This window comes from Carassius auratus, chromosome 20 (assembly GCF_003368295.1).
Source record: "Carassius auratus strain Wakin chromosome 20, ASM336829v1, whole genome shotgun sequence".
Classification (NCBI taxonomy): Eukaryota; Metazoa; Chordata; class Actinopteri; order Cypriniformes; family Cyprinidae; genus Carassius; species Carassius auratus.
In genome coordinates, this window is record NC_039262.1 from 8,021,308 (window position 1) to 8,048,915 (window position 27,608).

A 27,608-nucleotide genomic window follows, 5' to 3' on the forward strand; every position below is an offset into this window, starting at 1 on the left:
GAGAGAGAGAGAGAGAGAGAGAGAGAGAGAGAGAGAGCGTGCTCCTCTGGCTGGTCTGCACACTGAGAACTGAAGTATATCATCAGTGCAGCAGCTGTCTCAGAAGGAGGTGAAGCGATGTCTCATTGACTCAGGTGCGTAAAGATCGAATTCCTGTGCAGATGTTCCATTGTTGTTTGTATTCTTGGTAACTGCAGGTACAGACAGATGTGCGCCAATGTCAGTCGATATGAGTACAGGAGGCATTGCTTGTAATTATCGCTCATTTGTCATTGAGTGCAATCGATTAAACCATTGATGCTTATAAATGATGAATGGAAACGATAGAAGAAGCGTAGAAACGATTTTGAATGTATAGTATAAGACATTTGTATTTGCTGTTAAGCATCATACCGCACAATAATTAATTTTAGGTTTCTGTTTTCTCTCTTACCTGATTTTATACTTAGATTAAGCTGTTAGTGAGAGGAGCGCAATTTACCTATATTCGCATTGGGGTTTAAGAGGACACACAGTATGGGGTTCTGTGTGCAAACACACTGCATCTAGTAGTTGTGCTTTGACTACATAGGCACGTTTTAGTTTCATTGACTGTCCATCATCCGGCTGTCTGCGCTGTCCGCGGTGCTGAAATCGCCCCTGCAAGGACGTGAAAACGACGACCTCCCCAACAAAACTTGGGAATGAAGCTCATTCTGAAATTACACGTTTCTTCGACTAGTGAGTCTTTCGTTCGATAATTATAAAGCAGAGAATGAAAAATGACGTGAGTTTGTCTTCGTAGTTCACATAAGCTTCTGAAGTGTCAGCTAACAGAGACCAGCGCCTATTACGTATTTTGATTTGAACTTTTTGTTTTACGCTATGCGTCTCAAACTTTAAAATAATATTCCTTTGTCTGATACTAAAATTAGTTCGTAAATATACCGTTTATTCTTTATGTATGCCAGAAGGGTTATAAAAGGTGCTGTTGTTACAAATTGCCCCACTAGGTGAGCTCTAACAACAACTGAAAACATTTAAAATTTTGTAATGTGGTGATCAAATGTGCTCGTTCAAAATAATTGTTATGCCACCCCACCCCATATAATTTAAAATAGTAGGCCTATAATTAAAAACTGCAAATGCATCAAGCATTAGCTAAAAGCATAATAGTTATGAAACTTTGTGGCCTATGCTCTATCTCATTTTGTGCAATCTTTTTGGAAGAAATAAATGGGAAAGTTTTACAACCCCTGGAATTTTGTATATCTAGTTTTAGAAAAGCGTTTGGATTTATTGATCAGATTATTAAAAAAAACAGCTGATATCAGTCACACTTAAATTCTAAACAAATCCTAACATCTTTCATGTTTTACTGAGTCTTACAACTGTAATCTCAGCTTTTAGACTGGTGGTCAGAGTGATTTCACACACATAGCTAATTTTTAATTGGGTAAATTGGTACAACTAACCCTGTTACATGACCCCTCTACTTCATGGGTGTTAAACGATACACTGTTTCTCCATAGGTTGCACTGACTTTTAATGGATGCATGTCTTTAAAACGCTTTTTATAATATGTACACTTGTCTTCTCTAACGAACTCTGTGTTATGTTTTCTCGACAGGTGTCAGGGCGCATTCACGTGGTCTCGCGTGCGCATCATGGTCCCTTGATTAAATCTTTGACTGCAGAGAAACGAGCACCGCTGGCACGAGCAGCTCGCAAGCTATGCCCGTCACACAATGTTAAACATGGCACGCTTGAAGATGCCCTGGGTCTCGTGCGGACACTTTCCACTTTTTCTGTGTCTGTTTCTACCGACACTATCATCTCATGCGCTTGGGAACATATACAAGCGTTCGGCGGTGCAGCGCGCGGCGGCCCGGTCTGTCGCCCGCATGGATGGCGACGTGATCATCGGTGCGCTGTTCTCCGTGCACCACCAGCCATCCGCCGAGCGTGTGGCCGACAGAAAATGCGGAGACGTGCGGGAGCAGTACGGCATCCAGCGAGTGGAAGCGATGTTCTATACGCTGGACCGTATTAACGCCGACCAGAACCTGCTGCCCAACATCACCCTGGGCTGCGAGATCCGGGACTCGTGCTGGCACTCTTCCGTGGCGCTAGAGCAGAGCATCGAGTTCATCCGAGACTCCCTCATCTCTATTCGGGACGACAAAGACGGATCTAAGTGGTGCATCGACGGAACCCCTTCCAACCAGCCTCCTCCTAGCAAGAAGCCCATCGCTGGAGTCATAGGTCCAGGCTCCAGCTCGGTGGCCATCCAGGTGCAGAATCTCCTCCAGCTGTTTAACATTCCTCAGATCGCTTATTCGGCCACCAGTATAGACCTGAGCGACAAAACTCTCTTCAAATACTTCCTCCGTGTCGTGCCCTCTGACACGCTGCAGGCGCGCGCCATGCTCGACATTGTCAAACATTATAACTGGACTTACGTATCTGCGGTTCACACGGAGGGTAAGTCACTGTCAGGAACCTGTCGTTCTCATTGTTCTTCTCTTTCTTCTTCTTCTTCTTTTTTTTTAATTATGGGACATTTAAACAACTTTTCTAAACGACGTAATGCCATACAGGTTTCACTGAGGTTTGTAACACGTTTTCATTGCTCATTTTGGTTCATTAACTCAAACATCTGTAATATTTGTTTGGTTAAATTGTTGTATAGTTTAGAAATCTACAAATTATCCCTTAAATGTGTAGTCAATTAATTTAAGCTGGAGTCTTGATAAAGAAGAGGAGTGTTTTAGAGCTTTTGTGTTCGGTATTACACTTAAAAAAAGTCTGTTACTCAAAGTAGTTTACAAATATTTAACTTATCTCAAAATTGTGTAAAGTAATGCTAAGGAAAAAGAGTTACTTAATGAATTGTAAATGGGAAAACATTGCCATTTTAAATTGTGTTCCTTAAAGTGACAGTCCTCCCAAAATTAAACAATTCTGTCATTAATTACCCCCTCCCCCCCCAACCATGTCGTTCCAAACAGGTATGACTTAATTTATTTTGTAGAATACAAAATAAAAAAAATAAAACAATAAAAGACAAATTGAAGAATGTTTATGACCTAACTTTCTATTGTATCAACAACAGTACAATTGAATTTAATGGGACTGTTTTCTTCCCATCATTTTTCAAAATATTATCTTTTGTGTTCCACAAAACAAAAAAAGTTATACATGTTTGGAACAACATGAGGCTGAGTAAATGATGTCAGAATTTAAATAAACTTCAAAACACTTCAAATTTTACTCTTCCAATTTTATTTGAAACATTTCAATTCTAAACGGCAAAATAAATGGGTATAGAAAATGCATTCTATCATTTAACATGCAAATCAAGACAGAAATTTGACTTATATACAGTATATACAGGGTATAGGCATGTAGAATCTTACAACTTCTGCTATCACTGTAGGAGGGTGCTGGTATGAGTGGATTTCGCCATTGTAGCTGTTTTCTAATTGATTAGACTCCATGTTATAGGCTCTAGTTTCCCTTACTTTGACTACAGGTGGACAAAATTAGATTAGGTTGTGTAAGTCTGACTTTAAATATACAAGCGTGAACGTATAACCCACAGGATTTAAGTGTTAACATTTTTAATTAAGTAAAAACAATTGGAAAATCTGTATTTGAAGATAGTGAGTGCACCACTCTTTAAATGTACCTAAATGGTAATGCACTCCCATTAGTTGTAGTGCAAGTGGACCAAAGAGCTTTTATTATTTGCATATGGAAGCATGCTCTAATGACTCAGTCAGTTTCTCCATACAAAATGAGGATAATAATGTATTCTGCCTTTCTCGGTCATAACACACACACTTTTTTTTGTTGCTCCCTCCAGCACTGTTGTGTGTATCACTTTCAATTCAGTTGGTGATTTGTTTATAAAATGTCCAGAGGTGGAAAGCTTGTCTGTTAAACCACAATTGTGATGATTTATTTCCTCATGGGCCACATCACTTTTTTATTTTTAGTGTTTTAATTCTGTTCCACTAGCTGATGGAATTTAAAGGAAATAAGATCAAGCTTGGTTTATAGACTCTTTAGGTTACTGTTAGCATACTTCAGTGAATAAAACACAATGTAACTGCTGCTAAGTTACAATTTTATTAGTAATGCCCTACTTGTTTTCATATTTCATATCTACCAACTTCTAAAAAGCATTTGTTAAAATCAGAATATCCTATTTACTAAAGTAAAGAGGCACCCTTAGATAGATATGAATAAACAATACAGTATAATGCTAATTCTAAGTTCACTGCTCTGTTAGTTTGGTGATAAATAATTAGTAAGATGACTTTTCTCTCTCAGAATTGCCTGTAATGGTTTATCAGGCAGGAACTGTGGACTCATAAACACAACATCAGCAACTGTCTTGGACAATTATGCCTGTTGCTCGAAGTAACAGCAGATATTGTCGATTACATTAATTACTCAGCCAAATACAAATGTATCTGCCTGAATTCCATGTTAAACAGTAACCATTTTGAAACAAGCTTGATCTAATAAAACAAAACATAGAGTTCTATTGTTGTAAATCCGGCTAAAAAGTAAAAAATAAAAGCTTGGTTGCTGCTTTTAACTGGTTTAAGATGGTCATCCAGCGTGGTCTTCAGCTGGTTTGGCTGATCTCCCAGTGTGAGCAGCTAAAAACAGTACCAAAAATCCCTCTAAAGCCAGCCAAGTTGGCACACTAGTTAGTTATCACCAAAACAACAGAGCAGTGAACTTTGAGTATTAGATTAAAATGGTTTATTTAACACTCTGCTTGTGGTACCTCTCATTTGTAGAACATTTGTATATTGTAATTATTTTTGTCTCAAAATAGGTTCAAATACTCTAACAAAGACATAAAGTGACAAAGAGAATTTGTTTGGCTTTTTTGTCGTTTTGTTTTGATTGTTTTCTCCAAATAATTTCATGATTCTAAGCAGGAAGGCTAAAATGATATCATATATATATATATATATATATATATATATATATATATATATATATATATATATATATATATATATATATATATATATATATAGTTTGTTCTACGATATTCATTAATCATCAACATTTATGTAGTATTTTATGTCTGCTTTATTTTAATTACCAAAAACATTTTTTAATAGTTTTAGTTTCAGTTTAGCTAGTTAACAATAACAACACTGGTGCCGTGTGTCCTTCTATACCAAATACATGGTTTTGAAAAAATAGGGTTTTAGGGCAGGTAAAGAGAACGAGAAAAAGGAAGCGACAAAGAATGAAACCTAAACCTGCTAATACAGTTGTTCCAAACAACCTAAAGAAAGAGAGAAACAGAGTAAAAAGGAATTGTTAGAGAGCCACGGAACTGTGAATGTGCTCAAATTGTTCCCGGCACCCCCACACTACAGAGACTGACCTCCAGACAGTCATCAGTGACCACACACCACTCATCTTTACTGATCAGACTGTAGCACTGTTCTTATCCTGAGCACAGTCAAAAGCAGTGACCTCTGCTGCCTGCACAATAAGATGTAAATTTCGCCTGGCACCCCAGACGTACAGTAAGATGGAACGGAAGATGTTTTAAGCGAGCCTGCAGCTTTTGTACGGACCCGTTTCTGATTCATACAATATTTTGAAAAGGACACAGTGTGTTCAAGTGACCCATTATGGTAATTTGCAGTAATTCTCAAGAGCACCACAAAGTATTATTGGTGTCCTACTTGTCTAGTTACAGTACAATGCCTGTGGAATATAATTAAAGGATAATGTTTAGTCAGCCGGTCCTTACCGCAAAATAAACCCAGACGGGGTGATCAGGTCTTGAATCACTCTGAAGGTATTTAATGCTTCGGCTATTTAAATAATAAATAAACGTGTGGTTGTGAAATATGAGAGGGATATGAGCTACTTAAAGAGGTAGTTCACCCAACAACAACAAAAATTCTGCCACTCTATTATTGATGTTTTTGAAGAGCGTTTAAACTGTTTTGTAAATACAATTGAAATCAGTGGGCTCCAAAACAACATTTGACTGTCATTGTGTCCTTAAATTATTATGGCTTTGGCATAACATGATCACACTTACATGAGATTCATATATTTGTTTTTTTTATTATTATTTTGTGTTTTCATTCTAACTGTATGACGCCATTTGTATCCAAAATGGTGACCATTTCTCCATTTCATGTTTTTCAGTTGCCTGTCTGCCTTTCATTTTGTGTCCTCCATAGTCAACTATCATCCATGTCTTATCCTGGGCTCTGACTGGTCTGACAGGTGTTGGATCAGTAGCGGTAATCCATTCTCCATTCTGTGACTTTGATTAAAGCTGCACTAGTTTCATATGAGTTTTAGCTTATCCTTTATTAACCGTCCTACATTTTGTGTCTGAACACAGGTAACTATGGAGAGAGTGGCATGGAGGCCTTTAAGGAGTTGGCCGCAGAGGAGGGTCTATGTATCGCCCACTCTGATAAGATATACAGTAATGCTGGAGAAAAGCACTTTGACCGGCTGCTTAAGAAACTGCGGGAGCGTCTGCCCAAAGCCCGCGTGGTTGTCTGCTTTTGTGAAGGAATGACTGTCCGTGGCCTGCTGATGGCCATGCGGCGCCGTGAAGTTTCTGGAGAGTTCCAGCTAATTGGAAGGTAAGGCTGAAAACGATTCCGTTTCAGGGCAGGAGAGACCACATCACTCACAATGCTTAGAAATAATTTGATCATATTCGTTCATGTCGGAGGAATAAATGGCAAGCTTTGGAAGAGACACAGAGGGCAAAGAAGTCAAAATGACACCCACACTGTCTTGCTCATGGTTTTATTACAACTGAATCATCTTTGATGCTTTTGCATATTGTGTGCAAAATAAGCAAATGTGATTCTAGCACCATGAATAATTATTAGTACATTTGATATGTTGCTTTAATTGCCTATGTATGTGTTTCATATTAAGGCGAATGAAGAGCAGACATTGGAATGCTTGGAAATAAAAGTGTTGCTGCCGAATACACAAGTTTCCAGGGAAACCAGATGAGATTAAATATGGACATTGTGAACAGAGGCGCTTTTCACACTTTTCACCACTAATGAATAATTTGTGATTCAGTAGCTGGCTCACAAATCCCTGGAAACTGCCTGCTGCCTCTGTCTTGTGTGGTGTGAGTGTTTGAGTTTATGTTTGGTGTGCGTGTGCCAGAGAGGGTGGTCACTTGTTTTCAGATAGGGATGGGAAAATGCTGTGGGCTGGGTATTAAATATTCAATCTCACAGCCTCTCAGGAAATGTTTCTGATGCCAAATAACCAGTAGACAACAAAAGATGATCCTTGGTCCCCCAACAGTAAATGCATCATGCAATTACTTAAAAATGTGCCATATGTTTAGTGTTTTCGTATCAGGATAATATAGAGTAGATAGAAGGGGAGCAGAATCAAATATGGGGACTATTTTATAGTATTATTAACTAATACTAAAAGCTGAAATAAGATAAGTATAAATATTAGATGAAAAACTGTAGAAAAAAAAACATTAAAAAAATATAATTTTTACCTTGCCGAAATAGTTGAACTGAACTGAAAAAAAAAAAAAAAAACGGTAAGCTAGATAGAAATATATATAAAATTTATAATAAAAATGGCAAAAGCACATAATAAAATTACAAAAATTAAAATTAAATCTGAAAACATAAAAATAAAAGATAATTAAAAAAATAATAAATACTACAATAAGATACTAAACAGATACTTGTCCCCATTAGCCCCTATAAATATTATATTCTTTATTGTATACTTTATTTGATACTTATTCTTGAGAATACTTTTAATTAGTCAGCTGTGGCATGTGGTCAGTTTGCTCAATTGGTCAAGCAGTTCGATGTTTCCCTAATATCCGGCAAATTCGTTTGCTGAATAATTAAGCTGAATAATGTTCTATCAGCTAGTCTTAATCACTAAAGAAACCCCTTTATGATGATACAAGACCCCTCAGATATGTCAAAGTGGACAGTCAAATCGGTAACCAGTGTTTTAAATTATCATTATACAATCAAACACACTTTCTGCACAGTTCTGGGTTTGGTTTACAAAGGCTATTATCCGATCAGTCAAACTGTCTGATACCAAAATCAGAGCAACACTGGATAATATTCTGGGACGGAATCCTTGCAGACTTGAAGATCTGGAAATGAATTGTAGCAGCTATCTTGTTTAATCTATATCAAGGCAACATCTATAGCCCACCCACGTACGATCACAGACAGGCCATCATATTCAGCTAACAGACTTTCTAGGTCAAAACATTGTGTCTGGAGTCTGGATTTTCATCTATTTTCGTATTTGCATGACCCTGTCTCATTCAGTTTCCAGCTGGGTAATAGAAGTGAACATGTGTGTTTTTTATCCGTACATGTTTGAGAGGAAAGGAGAGAGTAGGAGAGACAGACAGCAAAACCGCTTTTGGGAACTAATGGAGATTTATTCATTAAAACATGTCTTGCATTGTCATGATAATCTAAGTCTGAGCCTTCAAGCCAAGACAAGTTGATGATGTGTATCTGAGGTAGAGATAGAGAGAGTGATTATGAAAAAGAGAGAGTGTGTGTTTGGAGAGCTCTTCTGTGAAAAAGAGGATGAGGTCCAGGTGTTCTTCTCCTCTGCATAGTTTATTCCTATAGCCAGCCCGAAAACAGACTATGTAATTTTACACAGCAGCAGAAAAAACATTGACGTTGTAATTTCTAATCAACATCCTCAAGTCTCACGGGTAGCTTCTTTTAAAAGCTTATCTCATTGGATTCACCAGAAGTTGTTAGGCTAAACCGAGTATTATGTTTGCTCCTGCCTCTTAATGATCATTGCTCATTCACACTATATGTTTTACTCCTTATTTAGAGTCCCATATAGCATGTGCCCCAGAGATATTTTCATAGGCACATATTATTGCTCTCAGGACAGAAAAACAACACCAGCTCCTCAGTATTTCAGCTGTGTCTCAAGCACTGTCAGGAAGCCAAATTAAATGTTTAAACGGCAGCACTCTCTCTCCTCCCCTAGTGCCTTCTGTGTTCCCAGTCCCAATAATCCTTTTGCGCTTTCCTCCAAGAACTCCTTCTCGCCTCTTATTACACATTCAGTTAAAAGAACAGAAAAGAAAAGAGAATCTGAGCTTCTTCATCTGCAAAACTCGCACCACGATGATAGACTAATGCGGGTAGTTTATTAGTATTCCGAGTGGTTGTTTGAACAATGCTGTAGTTGCAAGGTTGTTAGGTGGTTGCTTACATATTTGGTGAATATATATTCTCACAATTATTTATATTTATATACTTTCACTTGGTAGGTAATATATTAATTAGTACAGTATATACATATTTTTGTGTTATTATTGTACATCTTTTAGGTTTCCCCTTGCAACTTGAGTGTGCCCAAGAAGCCCTCTCTCTTTAATTAGCATCACGCTGCATCTCAGCTCTGCTCATCCTGTGAGAATATTGCGGATTTATTTTCTATAATCAGCTGTCATCTTGTCACTGTTTTTGAGATGTGTCTCTTCATGGATAGAAATTAGTAATCTTATCAATGTGTCCCATTCACCAGGGGCCTGTACCATGGGGTGGTATGGTATGGTATGTTTCAGTTTAGTAACCAAGCCCAGATTTTAAGCAGTGTGAAAATGGCTCAGTTTTTAGCAGTAGCTATTTATCACTGGGGAAGGTTATGTTCTGGACCAATCAGCTGTGAGCAAAGTGGCACACCTCTGGTGCAATAAAGTCACTCCCCCTTTTTCTCTTGCTCCAAATTAAAGTTCACTAGTTAAAGTTTTTTAAAGAAAATATTGTTTTCACTTTAAGTGTTGGTATTTTAAAAATATATATATTACATATACTATTTATGTAATTATTATAACCTTGACCTGTTACATATACAATTTTTACAGTCTGTTAAATATATTACATTCAAATCTATTAATTATTAAATATTCATTTATTATCCAGTAATATGATCACATGATCCTTCAGAAATCATAATGTTGATTTGTTGTTCAAAAAACATTATCTATTATTAATATAATCATCATCCTCATCCTCATAATTTTCAATGCTCAACACAGCTGTGATATATATATATATATATATATATATATATATATATATATATATATATATATATATATATATATATATATGGTATACTGACTTTAAGTGCTTGACCTCATTTTATCTGATTTCCTCAATCAGTATTTTTTATCAAAAAAATTAAATATTGAGCTCGGTCCTGGCTTCACTTTTGCTTCTTGTATAACCCTTTATGGTTTCATGTTCTAAACTTGCCTTATGGCTTTAGCATAATTCTTTCCCACGTTTGTTTTTAAGTAGGTCATTTACTCATAGGTGCGCTTGAACTCTCCAAATAGCTTTTCTTCTGAGGTTATTTTCTCCTCAAGTAATGTGGAGAATTGGATTCAGCATTCTTCACTGCATTCAGTAGTGCATGATTGCCCGTGACCTCCTTGTAGAAGTTATCATTTGTGGATTTTGCGGTTTTGTAAGAGAAGCGCTCTTGTAAAGCCCCGTGGAGGCTAATTCTCAGGAAACATCTCTTTCTCATTAGCCCTCCATTTTGAGAGTATTAAAAGATTTATTAGTCATGAGGGCGAGCAGAGAGTGAAAAAGACTGACTTTAACAGGTTTTCTAAATCTCTGCATATGGGAAGTTCCCACATTTGGCTGTAAAATCAGCTCATTAGACTAAAACTTGGGGTGGAACTGTAAGAAGGGAGAAAAAAAACACAGAAGAGAGAAAATAGACTGTTTCAGTGTGATTTTGGCACAAAAACAACCCTAGAAAGCAAGGTAGCTGGTGTGAATCAGCATTAACGTTATATAGACTCTGAGAAGCTGGAGATATAAACCGGTTTGTGTTGACCTGCCAGTCTTGTGCTGTGCTTCACAGGCGTTCTGAGGTCACTTTCAAGTCTTTAAGGTTCAAACAGCTACAGCGAAACTACATTAGAGTGAGGAAAGCCTGCAGGCATCCCAGCAGCCCTCTCATTGGAACTCTATTATACCACGTCCCATAGGACTTCAAGCACATCTGTTTGTGCTCAGACTGCTGTTGTAATGTTTAAGAGGTTGATTCTACAATGTTTACTTCATGTCTCCACTCAAGTTTTCAAGTTTTGTCCCATGTGAATTCAAAGAATATTAAAAAGAGTTTGACATTGAAAGGTTTGGGGTATAAATGGACTGATTTAGGGTGTCCAGAAGGGGAGAAAAGGACATGCAGAGAGGACATGACAGAGACTCATCATGTGTGCATGTGAATGTAAGATGGAGAGAGAGAGAGAGAGAGAGAGAGAGAGAGAGAGAGAATAATAGAGGCAGATGAAAGCTAGTGTGGGGCGAGCGAGAGCAGGCGTGATAGGGGCTCGCAGCAGCAATGTTGCTTGTGAAACACAGAGCCAAGCTGCTGCTAACTGGAGCACCATGAATTAGTAAAGGCTTCTGGATGAGTTTTAATGGCCCTCAGCCTAAGCCTGCACTGTCTTACTCAGTTCTCAAGAGAGGATCGAGCTACAGTCAACCAGAGCACACATGCACATTATACTGGATTTGAGTAATGAAAGAACGTACGATAGGAAAAGAAAAGAGAGGAGGACCAAAAAAGCAGAGCATCTAGTCACCGTTGCTCAATATTGTCTGCATTCATATGCTGTTTTATCAAGTGAGGTTAGTTAATTAAATCTTAAGATCTTCAGCGTGTCCTGCACACAACAACAAATACACAGCACATGCAGGGATGTTTGATTTGAACAAATGACTCTTATGAACCAGTTTTTTTTTTAATGAGTGTTTTTTTTTATGAGACACTTGAAAATAATTACTAAACAACCTCGAGTTTGACAACTGACTCTCTCACTGAACTGAGTCATTTTTTCAGTCAAAATGAAATATAAACTATTACTGTGATGCATTTGATAACCTATTAGCTGACTTCTTGTTTATATTATATGACAGTGTGCAATATACATTTACAATATAAAGATATACCACCGTTGAAAAGTTTGTGGTAAGATTTTTTTGATGTTTTTGAAAGAAATCTCTTATTCTTACCAAAGCTGCGTTCCTTTGATTTCAAATACAGTAAAAACAAAAATATCATGAAATATTATTCTATTTTATAAAAATGTAATTTATTTTCTGTGATGACTAAAGTTTTCAGCAGCCAATATTCTATTTTTCAGTGTCAGCTAATCCTTTAGAAATATGCTTTGTATATGCATGCTTCTTCCAAAGCCATCTTAAAATCAACCTGTCGTCTAGCACTTTCTTTCTTTCAGTATTTGAAAATTAATATTATTCCTAATTTGGAAGACTTCCTTAAAGTCAGTAATCTCTATTTAATCATGAAAATTAATCAGAATTGATCAGATTGGTCGATTTTTCCAAATTCTTTTTTTATTATTATTTTTTGCAGGGTCAATGTTTTAAGAATAAATTTCCTTCCGAGATTAAACTTCCTATTCCAAAATCTACCATGCTACTTAAAAACTAACTTTTTTTAAAAGGGTTAATTCATCAATTTCATGGTTTATTTGGAACCACAAGAAACCCAGACTTAAACTTTCAGTTTTTATGAAACCAAAGGAATTAAGTGGGGTTTCACTACCCAGTTTTCAAATGTATTTTCGGTTTGCACCAAATTAAGCAAATGTTAAGTTGGTTTATTTACAAATTTGATTCACACTGGGTCCCGACCGATTGAGTACACAAGATGTTTTGCTAGACTGTTATGCTTGCTACCATTTATTCATAATGTAAAAAAAAAAAAAAAAAAGTAACATCTGACTATTATTTCGACTGTAACAAATAGTTTTTTGGTGTGGAAGGAAATATTTATCCATTGCCAATAAGTTGTCTCTTTAGTCTTAAATTGTGCTCAATACTGATCTTCTTACTCCCATACTACAGAATATTGACCTTTTGACTTGGAGGTCGTGAGGAGAGTTGGAGTTTGCTAATTTATTTGATGACGGCCAAATAAGATCATTTTAGGAGTAAATACATTAATTTAATCTGCCCAGTAAAGATTTTTGGAAATTACTTCAAATACGAGATTTTTTGGAGTTACAGTTAAAAGAAGGTGATATACAACTGGATCTTACTGAAATAGAAAAACAGCTTTTCCTCATTTATTCTTGATAAGATGATCTCTGAATTATATACAATGCTCCCTAATGTTGGTTCTTCAATCTATGACTCTTTAAGGTTGATATGGGGAAAAGACTTAGGGTCTCGTTTTAGTGATGAGGTGTGGCTATCTGTCTCTTCAAATAGCTTTCCCAAAAGTGCTTCAATTTCAGTTAACAAACAAAATTATAGATATATCCATTCACGGGACTTATCTAACCCCCAATTGTTCTCGCCTATGCTTTAAATGTAAGGTAGACATTGGCATGTATTTTGGGATTGTGACAAAATCAAAATGTACTGGAATGAGATTCACAGAATTATTCTAAAGATTATTAGAAAGACTTTTGTATCATCCTCGAAGGTATACCTTTTAAATTGTACAGCAGGTCTGTGTCTTGACTGTGATAAAGAATGTGTATTGAATTTTGTATATACTTGGCCAAAAAATTTATTATTATTATTATTATGACTACTCTTTTACCACTGGAAAAATTAACTTATGATTTACATCAAAGATCTAAGGTGCTATGGCACATTTGGTCCTCTCTCTAGAACTTTTTTTTTGAGGACACTCAGTGACTGTCTTTTTAATTTTTTTATTTCTGTCTTTGCTCTTAAGCAGTTGTATGCATTCATTAAAGAGCTAGCTGTTGAAAAATCTAGTTAAAAGAAAAGAAAAAGAAATCGCTCTATACTGTACCGGTGCTCATAAAACTCATAAAATGAAAAAAAAAAAATGCTAAAAACATTGCTCTGCCTAATATTTTTTTGCGGAGACTTTTTTTTCCAGGACTCTTATATGAATACAACGTTCAAAAGAACAGCATTTATTTAAAATAGAAATCTATTGTAATAAAATAAATGTTTTTTTCTGTCACTTATTGCAAAACATTCTAAAAACAACAACAAATGTTTTATTTTTCTTAAAGTAAAAGAAAGGGCAAAAAGAGAGGGAAGGAGAGTAGAGAAGGAAGAAGAAAAGAAAACGAGTAGGAATGGTAAAAAAAAAAAAGCAGGCTTAATAGCAAGTGTGCACTGAGAGGATGCGAGAAAATTGAAAATGATGCGGTGAAGGTGAACATGTTGAGATTAATCTAAACGGAGAATAAGGGATGGATTGAGCCGTGATGGAATCAAACAGCTCCTGTCCTCCTACAGTATGTGCCATCGCTGCTCTAGTTAGCCTGTCTTCAGCCTCAGGACACTGCCATATCTGCCTATCATAGCAGCACAGTGAATCTCTACCTAAGCTTCAGCTCATTCATTATTCATAGAGGTAATAAAACTCTCTGTAGAGCTCTGCTCTATCTAATCTCTGCCATTTTCCACTCTACTGTGGGGTGCAAAGCTGTTTAGGGAGATGTATTTTAGGTCGAAGCCTCTAAAGGTAATTTTGTCTAATTCGCTCTATGATACCACAATACCGCTGCTGTGCACTGAAGAAGTGAAGTTAGGCAAGCAGAGAATGATGAGGAAATGGATTTATGCCATACTTACAGTAACTGAATAACAAAACATAATAAGCCAAAAATGCTGACTGTGAGAAATATGTGAGTGGAGAAAGAGGAAAGAAAGAAAATGAAGGTATAAAAGTAAGCAGTCAATAGTAAAAATGCTTGTATTTTACATTTTACATTAATTTCTTTATATTATAAATACATGTATAAGTGCAACATAACAGTTCAAGTGAAAGATGACTTGAAAATAAAAATGAAAACATAAGACACCAGCATTCAAGTAATAATTTTTTTGTCATTTTTTTAAGAAGTTATTTGTTCAGAAATTTGTTCTAAACTGTTCGGTTTACTTCCAGGATTACATTATATCAGCGAAACAAAAGCACTCACAGCCCAAAGCTAAAATGCTTTGGTGCCCACGGGTGATTTAAGCGAAACTGAATCTCATTTGTATGAAAGCTGTGTTTATACAAGCAAGCTGGATCTTTATGACACAAATTCCTCATCATCTGACATGTTATGTTCTCGCTCTGTTTTTGAAGTGATGGCTGGGCAGATCGTGATGAGGTGGTAGAAGGATATGAGCAGGAAGCAGATGCTGGGATCACAATGAAGTTGCAAACGGAAGAAGTTCAGTCATTTAATGACTACTTTCTAAAGCTGCGTTTGGACACCAACACGAGGAACCCATGGTTTGCTGAGTTCTGGCAGTACCGCTTCCAATGCCGCATTCCCGGTCATCCCCAGGAGAACCACAACTACCAAAAGATCTGCACAGGTAAACAAAGATCTAGAAGCTGTTCGAATGAAGAACAAGTAGATTTATTTCATTTTCATGATATATTGTCAGTTTGGCAGTATGTTATTTCGCATAACTGATGTCTGTCTGATTGAATTAATCCGTTTTTAGGAATATATTATGTGCATGATATTCTACTGAATTATTAATGGTAACTGTATATTTCCCTCCATTTTTTTTCATGTAATTATCCTCTGGTCGGCGCTTTTAAAGGTGATATAGGTAAACTGAGTTGTGCCCCCTCATCTTTTGTGCTTTTCTAATAATTGTTCTCTTTGCCTGTCCACATAGAAATATACTGTAGCTGAATATCATTGTACACAAAAGCAAATATAATCTTGGATCAATCTGTGTAGTAATGTAGGTTAGTTTTTGATTGTTTTTATTACGTGACAAGAGCTTATAGTTTGTTATTGTTTTCTTCTTCTGAAAGACCCTCGTGGTGGTAAGTGAGAGTTGATGAAAGACATTATGATGTTATGATACCTGCACTGAAGAAGCACTTCACTATAGCAACAGACAGCACAATAGGTTGGACTGTGTTTGGCTGCTTCGATTGGCAGAGCTATTCTCAGTTATGAAGATGATGTGCAATTCAGAGAGGTATTGCATACAGTTGAAGATGGGAAATGAAACAGTGACAGAAAAACATCGGCTAGTTTCATCATTGTCATTATAAAAAGCTGTAGACCCTCTATGAAATATACTTATCCTGAACAAATGTTATGAACATTTATCGGAAAGACTGGTATGAAGGCTGTTCTTTTTCTCATATTTTATGGTTGTATTCTGACCATGGGCTTGGAAAGGCATCAGATTGATATCGATCGTAAAATTTTGATAAGCTGTATCTCTACAAGTCTTCAATTTAGCCTAAAAGTCAAGCAAAGTCAGACAGTATGCTGCCAAAACAAGACATCAGTCCAGCTTTTCTGTGCTGCTTGTAAGGTAGGCTTGATAGCACTGAGAGCACAAGAGAAGCTTGTTGCGCAAGAAGAACTAAGCTGTCACAAAGTGTGTGTGAGAAACCGTGTGAATGTGCAAAGACAAGACACAATCACAGTGTAACGAGGAACCCACACTGCCTGCATGTGTGTGAGAGTGAAGACTTCACCTGGTTGATTTAGTCAGTCACTCAGATCACTTTCTGAATCAATATTTTTGTCTTTTTTTCAAGCATAAATATCCTTAAATCAAAAGAAATGTACGCAAGGAGCAAAACTACTTGAATTTAATTACAATGAAAAGGATTAAAATCTTACCCCGTTGCCAAATTTGTTTTTGTTTTATGCAAAAATGCACTAAATTTAGATATTTTGCTCTTAAAACAAGAAAAAAAGAGAGAGACTAATTAGATAATTAGATAGAAATAGATTTATTTATTTTTTCATGTGATTTAATTTTGATTGAAGGATGGATGTTTTAAGGAATTTTTACTGGAAAAACAAGACAAAAATACTGATTAAGAAATGCCGTGCACAGCTTGTGCAGTTCCAGGAACTGCATTTAACTTATAATTATATTTAATTAATCTATGATTTACTTTTTTGCTTCTGATCTCTCAATGTATATGTAGCACTGGAATGGCTTTTCAATCAGTTGGCTTATGAATATGGCTTTTGTCCAGTGGCTTGCCAGTTCTAAGATATGAAATTTGACGAAAGCATGTAGTTTGCCAGTCTGCCAACAGGACTCTCTTCCCTTTATTCAGTCTCTTCAGTGTGTTAAATGTGATCATATTTTAATATTAGGGGCATACAATTATATATTACATTAAGATAAAGTGACATTCTGCCTTTAGTCACTAATAATCAGAAATTTGCAAATATATTGGATTATATTTTGACAGCAAAGAGCCTCTGGCTGTACTTAGTCTTTCAGGGCAATTTAATTCGTTCAGCATCCAAATTTTTTATTAGCTAAATTGCCAACAAATTCAATAAATAAATGTATATAAAACACAAATCCTGTATGGATGGAGGCAGAGTGACACAAATACAACTATAGTCCTTACTTTAATTTTACTCACATTGGTTTGAAATCTTTTCCTGACAGGAAATGAGAGCTTGAAAGACAACTATGTCCAGGACAGCAAGATGGGCTTCGTGATCAATGCGATTTATGCGATGGCTCATGGTCTTCATGATATGCATAAAGAGCTGTGCCAAGACCATGTTGGCTTGTGTGAGGCAATGGATCCCATTGACGGCAGTAAGCTGTTGGACTATCTACTGAAGACCTCCTTTTCCGGCGTGTCTGGGGAGGAAATCTACTTTGATGTAAATGGAGACTCACCTGGGAGGTAAATTACAAGAATTCTTTGTATGTACTAGTACTAGAGTTCTATTTTAGTTCTATTGTAGTAAGCTATATATGGAGGCAAGGGTAGACTAATTAATAATGCTTTCTCCTTAGAGACTCAGTTTTAACCTCACACACAGGTGTGACATTTGTGGAGTAGTTAATCCCAGAAATGTTTATAAAAATAAAGCAAATTGTGGTGAAAATGTGAAATATACTGATATACTATATATTGATTATAAATATACTAATTTAATTGAAACACTGAAAAGGTCACTAAATTTGTTCAGTGCATATAAAAAAGGACCATTTTATTCTAAATCTGTTTTGTATGATTCATGCTGTTAGCTTATCAACATGCTAATGTCAAAAACTGTTGAATGTGCAGTTGCTACGTTGCAAAGTAGATAGTTCCGAACCAGTCAGCCCTGCTGAAAACAAAGCAAAAATAAACCAGCCTCTACCTACTTTGCTAGAAATAGTTTTAAGGTGGTCTCCCAGCCTGACCAAACTGGTTTTTAGCTGATTTACCTCGACGGTCAACTGGCATTTTACTCTGACCACTTGAAATGTGCCCAAAACCACTGTAATACAAACCAGCTAAAACCAATTTATTTATAGTTCAGAATAAATCCCATTACTGTGTGTAGTTTTATGCTTGGATTATTACACTGTAAGCTTAGAAACATGTTAACATCACTAGGGTGACCATATTTCCTTTTTTTTTCCTGGTCCTGACTAGGATTTTGACTTTGGACTAAGTTTTGACTTTGATTTCCTATTTACATGTTCTCTACAGTCCTCATAAATTCAATTATGTACAGTACAATGCCTGCACACTATTTTTTAGTCCTTACCTTCAGCAAATATAAAACAAAGGCAAAATCCTGACATTTTTGGCCATTTACAAATCCCATATAACATGTCATATAACATGTCCAAAAAAGAGGACCTATGGCCACCTTAAACATCACACACACAATTGTGTGTTGAATTGCTGTCTGTGTAGAGCATTCCAGATGAGGCATTTCAATGAGCGGAAGAAAACTGCAAGTGTATCTAGTCAGCTGATTAGGTTTTAAAACAGCTTAGTTTAATGTCAATATGACAGTTTGTACCTGAATGGCCAGTGTGACATTGAACATTATGAATACCTGTTCTCTAAGGCAACAATTGATCACGCACCCTCTCTGGTTAGATTTGGTACCCTTGCCAACACATGCAAAAAGGTGCATATCAGATGGTAATAGACCTGGAGTGGAACAGATTGCCTGTCTCAAGGAGATGTTTCAGTCCTCTCCACTCCAATACCTTGATGCTGTCAGCTCCTGTCACCCTGGCTATACACGAACAAAAGATGGCAGCTCCACCACTGCCAAGACAGCCATTGCCTTGTGTACCTGTGTGAGCTTGCGACACTTTGCCTCATCTGTAAGCTAGTATGGATGAGTGGACTGAGCACTCGGGAGGTTGTGGATTCATATCCCAGGTGGAGGATGTGAAGTTGAGAGACTTGGATGTGTGGACATGGTAAAAGTGTGAACTCTGCCTCTTACTAGTCCCGAGGCTTCAGCAGCACTGAGCTACTTATTATGGCAGACTTGCTCTTTTTCTTTCTCTTTTTTTCATTCACCCATATCATTACCCCCCCAACTCTCTTTTTCTTTTCTCTAAGGTATGATATTATGAATCTTCAGTATGTGGAGGAGCTGGGCCGCTATGATTATATTAAAGTGGGGTCGTGGCATGAAGGTCTCCTGAGCATCAGTGATTATAAACTCATGGCGAACCGCACTGAAATGGTTCGATCCGTCTGCAGCGAACCGTGTTCTAAGGGACAGATCAAGGTCTGTATGTAGTATAATCATCGTCTGTATTGTATTTCAGTTATATACAGTTAGGTCCATATATATTTGGACACTGACACAATTTTCATAATTTTGACTCTGTGTGGCACCAGAAACAATCAAGATGAAACTGAAGTGCAAACTTTAAGTGTTAATATAGCATAAAATATACACAGTTGCACCATTTTCAGGGGCTCAGATGTAATTGGAAAAATAAATATAATAATAAATAAAATGTTAGTTTTTTGATATTTTGTTAAGAAACCTTTGCAGGCAATGACTGCCTAAAGTCTGACCCTCATGGACATCACCAGAGACTGGGTTTCCTCTTTTGTGTTGCTTTGCCAGACATTTACGGCAGCTGACTTTAGTTATTGTTTGTTTGTGTGTCTTTCTGCCATTAGTTTTGTCTATAACAAGTGAAATGTCGATCTCTCTGATGGATTTGTTTTGTTTTTGAAGCCTCACTATTGTCTGTTTCACCTGCATGGGGAGTTCCTTTAACTGCACAATATGGGTTTCACAACAACAGCTTCCAACTGGAAATAGCACACTAGAATTAACTCAAGACTTTTACCTGCTTAATTGAAGTAGAAATAACGAAGGAATAGCCCACATCTGTCCATGAAATGGCTTTTAAGTCAACCGTCCAATTACTTATGGTCCCTTGAAAAAGTACATATTAAAGAGCTGTAATTCCTTAATCTTTCCTCCAGTTGTGATGAGAATACCCTCAAATTCAAAAGATCAGAGTGTGCAATTTAAACCCATATTCATTTAATAACTGACACTTGAATATGTTTTTGTCAACAGCTAAAATAAAAAAAATTGTGCCTGTGTTCACATATATATGGACCTAACTGTGTGTGTGTGTGTGTGTGTATGTGTGTGTGAGTGTGTGTGTGTGTGTGTGTGTGTGTGTGTGTGTGTACAGGTTCAGGTACATATTCTAAAAAAAAGATTAGATTTTTTTTTACTTATTTCAAAAAGTGAAACTTTCATCAATTCTAGATTCATTACATGTGAAGTAAAACATTGCTAGAGTGTTTAAACATTTTTTTTTTCATTTGGATGATTAGAGCTTATTGCTAATGAAAGTAAAAATCAAGTATCTCAAAATATTACAATATTTCCTAAGGTCAATAAAAAAAAAACTCTCGACTCTTGATGCACTGACTCCAGCTTCAGTCCGCTCCTTGTGAAGTTTTCTAAAGTGTACAAATCAGCTTTGCTTGACCGTATTCTAAAGCTTGCGGTCATCCCTGTTGCTTGTGCACCTTTTCCTACCAGGTTTCTTAATTCCAGTCAATTCAGCATTAAATATGCTTTGATACAGCACTCTGCGATCATTCACCCCTTTCAGTAATTACCTCCTGTGACTTAACCTCTTTGTGGAGGGTGTCAGTGAGTGCCAAGTCAGCAGTCTTACCCATTACTGTGGTTTCAAAGAATAAGAGATACACAGAATTTTATTCTGTAGGGATAGATATTTAATGAAACTCAAATGTAAATATTTGAATATTTTGAGATACTGGATTTTTGTAATTTCATGAGCTGAAAGCTCTAGTCATCAAAAAGGGAAAAAAAAGAAAAAAAAACTTTAAATGTAATGACTATATGAAGTTACACTTAAAAAAAAAAAAAAAAAAAAAATATATATATATATATATATATATATATATATATACAGTATATACAAATACTAATATAAATACATATGTACATTGTTAGTTGTTGTGAGATGTATTAACTGATTTGAACTAATAAAACTTGAATTGTGAAGTATTACCATAGCGGGCATCAAAGTAAAAAAAAATACTGGTGTTTTCTGACTCTAGGTGATCCGTAAAGGAGAAGTGAGTTGCTGCTGGATCTGCACTACATGTAAAGATAATGAATACGTTCAAGATGAGTTCACATGCAGAGCTTGTGACCTTGGCTGGTGGCCTGATGATGAACTGGCAGGTAAGAGACTTTGTTTAGATTTCATTCATCCTCCTAATTATCTACACATCTATTAAAATAGGTCTTCATTTAAAAACCTAGACCAGTATTTCATTGAGAATAGCTCAAATCAAACTATGATTGCTGTATCTCCTTTCGGCTCCTCTCCTCTCTATGCCCTTAGCATCCTCCTTACCCAACACTTTCTATCCCTATGGGCTGTGGGCTGCGTGTTATTTTGACAGCTCTTTGCAGCAGCGAGCAGAGCTGGATAACAGTGAGGCTGGAATCCCATTAGTACCCAGCAGCCGTGTGTCAGGCTCAACAGTTTCGCCAAGGAACCTGAGCAGCAACAGGGAATTCTGATTACCAGAGAGACAGACCGATCTGAGATAGAGAAAAAGCTCTGTCATAGCGATTGTGAGAAAGAGACCCTTCAACAATATATAGAAGGCTTTGTCATAAAGAGAGTGTTCAGAATCCATAGAATGAAATACACACAAAAGTAGGGCATATGAAGCTTAAGGGTCAATGATGTGATGTTCTTCTATTCATTTTAAAATAAATAGTAATAATACACACACATATACATATATATTAGTGCTGTCAGATGAAAAATCGTGATTAATTAAATCCAAAATAAAAGTTTTTGTTTAAATAATATATGTGTGTGTATTGTGCATATTTATTATGTGTATATAAATACAAGCTCACGCATGTAAATATTTAAGAAAAATATGTTACATTTACATATTAAATATTTATTTATAATATAAGAATATAAATATATAAATGTATATACATGTAAATATTTAAAAAAGATAAAATGTGTGTATTTATAAACACATAATAAATATACAAAATACACATACATATATTATGTAAATAAAAACTTTTATTTGGGATGTGATTAATTGTTTGACAGCACTAAAATATTCTAAAAATTAAATTCATTCACCACTATTGGAAAGTTTGAGGTCAGGAAGTTTTTTTTTTTAAATGTTTTATGAAAGACGTCTCTTATGCCCAAGGCTGAATTTATTTAATTAAAAAATACAGTAATATTTTTAAGTATTATCGCAGTTTCCAATTTTTGTATATTTAAAAAAAAAAAGTTTTAAAATAATGGCAAAGCTGAATTTTATTATCAAAGTTGTAAACTTTATATTTTTGTGCAACCTGTATACATAAAGTTCAAAAGAACAGCATTTATTAGAATTAATTTGTAAATAATGTGAAAGTCTTTAAAACCTTTTAATCAATTTAATGCATCCTTGCTGTATAAATTAATGTCTTTAAAAAAAACTTTTCAGTGGTAGTATACAAATAGTTCAATGACCTAAAAAGACCTTTTTATTTTTCCTAATATCATTATGAAGAAAGAAGCATCATTACTGCTTCACTGGTTATTATTATTTAAAAAAAAAAATAGTCTGCATTTGCAATATTTGTTAAAAGTTTTTGACCAATTTACCTTGAAAAATATATTTACAAGCTTCAAAAGTACATTTATAGGTATTCCAGGTGTAATGCAAAAATGGTTACACCATAATTCCATTTTAACTTAATACTTAAAAATACTGGGAATTTGTATCAAAATTTTTCAATACCATATGATACCAACATGTTTTTTTTATTTAGATTTGCATACTTTTAAATTCCACTGATCTTTAAAACTGTTAAGGCATTAAAACTCATGAGTACACACATAGCACATACACCACATGACGACACAATGCAATCTTTTCCAAGAAGATTGGCAGATCCAGAAGTCCGACAGTCCTTAAATTCTGTATTTGTTTTGGCCTGTTCTTGATTTATTTTCCATCCATCTTGAATTCCCGTCTGCTTGATTTATTCCAGAATGCAAGCCTCTCCCACTTAAGTACCTGGAGTGGAGCAGCGTGGAGTCAATTATCGCAGTAGTGTTCTCCTGCCTCGGTATCCTGGTAACTCTATTCGTCACCTTCATCTTCATCCAGTACCGTGACACGCCGGTGGTGAAGTCCTCCAGTCGTGAGCTTTGCTACATCATCCTGGCGGGTATCTTCCTTGGCTACATATGTCCCTTCACTCTAATCGCACGTCCCACTGTGATCTCCTGTTACCTTCAGCGCCTTCTAGTGGGCTTGTCGTCTTCCATGTGCTATTCCGCCCTGGTTACCAAAACCAACCGCATTGCACGAATCCTGGCTGGCAGCAAGAAGAAAATCTGCACACGTAAGCCCCGCTTCATGAGCGCCTGGGCGCAGGTGGTAATGGCATTCATCCTGATTAGTCTCCAGCTGGCCGTGGAGGTTACACTGATCGTGCTGGAACCCCCCGAGCCAGTGAAGAGCTACCCCAGCATCAGGGAGGTGTACCTCATCTGTAACACGAGTAACTTGGGCGTAGTGGCTCCGTTGGGTTACAACGGCCTGCTCATCATGAGCTGCACCTACTACGCCTTCAAGACCCGCAATGTGCCTGCCAACTTCAACGAAGCCAAGTACATTGCGTTCACCATGTACACCACCTGCATTATCTGGCTGGCTTTTGTGCCCATCTACTTCGGCTCCAACTACAAGATCATCACCACCTCCTTCTCCGTCAGTCTCAGTGTTACTGTAGCACTGAGCTGCATGTTCACACCCAAGATGTACATCATCATCGCCAAGCCCGAGCGCAACGTACGCAGCGCCTTTACGACCTCAGATGTGGTTCGTATGCACGTGGGTGACGGGAAGGTGGCTCCTTGCCAGAGCAACAGCATCCTCAACATGTTTCGCAGGAAGAAGAAGAACAACAACGCGACCGGCAGCACCAAGTGAGTGACAGATAATAATAGGTTTGAGTCACATTTCTGAAATATCAGCTAAATGCACATACAGGCTATGAAACGGATGGAAATAAAATAATAGTATTTCTTTCTCAGAAGCACGCCAAGTTGGACTGCAGCGATAGCTCTGAAAGTGTTCTTTCTAGCATGTGTGTGTATTTGAGTTGTCTCTCCCATGTTTTTCTACCTGCTGCAAACCAAGAGTATGTATGTAGCTAGAGCCAGACACTATCAGTCGTCCTCTATCTGTGCTGAATCCTCGTCCAAAACCTAATTTTCATCAGACTACCCATCCACTTAGTACCTCTCTCCTCCTCAGTATTAACCCACTTTTCAGTGTGCCTCCTCCCCCATGTCAAACCTTCTCCTGACTAAAACTTTAACCCAGAAAATTTAACCCAGTTCTTGTAGAGGCTGTAGCTCCCATATCCAGTTCCCTTCTAAAGCCCCATTCACACTGATAGCGATTGTTACTGCTGGATGCTTCAACGTTGATGGGTGGGCTTTAGAAAGTCTGATCACAAATTAGGCAAAATTAAGATTTTAATGAGCAATCTGGCTGCTAAAAAGTAACTTTATAACAATAAAAATAAACATAAAGTACTATATGTCTGTAGATTACAGCAAGTCATAGTGCGTTGTAAACATGATGAACGATTATGAATGAAACAGGCTCAGTGCTGCTCATCTGCATAAGCATAACCTACTCTCAACTTTGACTTGTTACTGGATGTCATAAATGTAAACTTTTGTAGCAATTTTCCCTCTTTAGTACTCGCCATGTCAACTAACTAATTGTTTGTACTAAATGTACTTATTAGTAAATGTCTGCATAAACTTAACTCCTGTTGGTATTCACTGGTTACTATATTGATTTGCTCCATATTTGCATAAACGGAAACGTTTTTATAAAATCAACTCTCATTGGTAGTTGACACATTGAGTCCCTTCTCATTTGCATAAAATGTAACTTTTCTTATCTTGACAAATCAATAGTATTCTTCACATCAATCACAGCTCATTTGCATAAACTTCACTCCTATTGGTAGCTGCTGCATTGAGTCACTGTATATTTGCATATACTTGAAATACTCTTAATGTTGACGCCTCATCAAGTCAACGATCTTTTGCATAAACCTAAACTTTTGCATACATTTTTCTCCCATTGGTAATCACTGTATGTAACTGGTTTGCATAAAGTTTATTCTTGCTCTCATTTGCATAAACATAAACTTTTCTCTATTTTGATACATCACCAGGCACGCCCACATCATATTGCCAAAATCTGCCCACCCTCGTTAAAAACAAATGACTTCCAGTCACTTTGCCAGAACAAATCTCTGTCAGTGTGAACGCCCCTTGATTCTGACACAGATTTCAGCTCTGAGGCCTTACTGTCCAGTTAACTTAATTACACTAAGAGTGGACAGCAAATGCCATGTTGATCTGAAACTGAGGGGAATTCCATGAATCCCTTATTCATACTGCATGACATACAGTTAAAGCAGAGAAGTGCAGAGAAGGAATGGCAGAGAATGAGCCATCGTGGCTTTCATAATGCTCTGTAAGCAGGTCATTATGAGATACGCACTTGGCATGTTTGAGGGATCTCTGTCAAACACTTCATGAATTAACAATGTTGAGTTACACATTGTGTGCTAACCCTAATCATGAGAGTTTTATGGCTGATAATTGTATGAACTGTATGAATGATGACATGCATAATGATCATTTTTTCTGTGATGTTCTTCTCTGTCTCTGTGTGTCGCATTCTGGCGTGTCTTCGTGGGAATAACGTTGGGTCTCTGTTTCATTCATAGTCCTAATGGAAAGTCTGTGTCATGGTCTGAATCAGGTGCCAGACCCCAGGGGAGGGGGTCGAGTGTGTTCCACAGACTGTCTGTGCATGTGAGGAGGCAAGCAGTCGGCCAGAGTCAGACGGCGGTCATACGACCCCTAACTAATGCCTCACAACCCCCCGAGTCTGAATATGATGCTGGTCTCAACACAGCCCCCAATGGCTCTCACCCCGACAACAAGGATCTCTACAACCTCAGCGAGGGGCACGATGGGGGTCCCCAACCTCCTACAACCCACGAGGGAGGGGTACCACCCTCCTATTCCCCTCCTAATTTAATAGACCACAGCACTGATTGTCCTCAAGGGAGGCCGGTGGACACTCTGAGCTCTACAGTTCCCGATTTTGACCAATTTGTAATCGGCACAGGCAACAAGTTGAGCCCTGTCACCTATAAATCGTCCACCAATCAACTGCCTCTTCCCCTGCAAGGAGAGGCGTTCCCTGAGGAAGGTTCAGAATTGGAAGCTTTTGACCTCATTCAAGGGTTTCTGTGTGAGAGTGCCACACAAGAAGAGGAGGAGGAAGGTGTGGAGGAAGATCTGGCACATAGTAAGCTCACTCTGCTCACTCCACCTTCCCCCTTTAGGGACTCACTTCAGGCAGGGGGGTCCATTCCCGGATCCCCCGGCTCTGACAAAAACCCTCCCTTTTCCCAAAGTATGAACTACGCCCCAAAACAAAGCTCTTTTACGCTGTAAAAGCACACGCTCAGGACAGCGCTGTTTATTATACGATTACTGCAGGATATCATTTGCTTGCTTACTTATCTTCGTAAGTCTTCGTAAGTCTCTTTCGGAAGGCAGGAAGAACCTTGAACAAATGGGACGTCCTGTTGGGAATATTTTTCTCAGAGGAAGTGTTGGCAGCATCCGTTTTCCAAAATGCTGCAGAAAGTTGGAGTGCCAAATATTATTGTGTTGCCGTGCCCGAAATCCGCTGGCAAGTGACATCGCAACAATCCAGGAGTGATAATGCCAGCTTACCGCTTTACTATTTCACTCTTAGCAGGATGAAACACACTTTCTTGGATTGTATGTGCTTTTGAACTATGTAGCTGGACTTAGTTCTGATTCAATCCAATCATGGAACAAATAATGGTTTAGGATGTAGACGGCACAGACACATAAATGCAACAAGTGCATACAAGGGAATCAAATCGCATAGCAGGCTGCTGTGTAACTGGTTTTGGTATCTGATTTTCAGCTTCAGTAACAGTGCACAAGTCAGAGTGAAACAAGGAAATCGTGTACGCACAAAACTCACTTGATTTTCTGGATGAGTAAATGTGGAGTTTCCCATCTAAGGTGTTTTCCAATTTCCTTGTGGCTCCCAAATGTAAGTTTCAGAGCTTTTGCTTAGAGAGTCAAAGGCAAGAATGCTGATTGTAATGTTAGGTATAGAATACT

General features: G+C 37.2%; 1 protein-coding gene across 2 annotated transcripts; it reads left to right on the forward strand.

The window, feature by feature from the left end:
* The first annotated feature begins 36 nt into the window (after positions 1 to 36).
* On the forward strand, positions 37 to 26,925 carry grm1a (glutamate receptor, metabotropic 1a). Of its 2 annotated transcripts, none has more exons than XM_026290810.1 (9): positions 37 to 134; positions 1,610 to 2,463; positions 6,386 to 6,635; positions 15,175 to 15,410; positions 17,487 to 17,733; positions 19,408 to 19,579; positions 21,418 to 21,544; positions 23,387 to 24,329; positions 26,162 to 26,925. In XM_026290810.1, the coding sequence occupies exons 2-9, from the start codon at positions 1,728 to 1,730 to the stop codon at positions 26,898 to 26,900; spliced, it is 3,450 nt and encodes a 1,149-aa protein (XP_026146595.1). In that variant the 5' UTR covers positions 37 to 134; positions 1,610 to 1,727; the 3' UTR covers positions 26,901 to 26,925. The 2 variants fall into 2 exon arrangements, with proteins under 2 accessions (XP_026146595.1, XP_026146597.1); XM_026290812.1 differs by having other exon boundaries at positions 26,197 to 26,412.
* Positions 26,926 to 27,608: the final 683 nt, after the last annotated feature.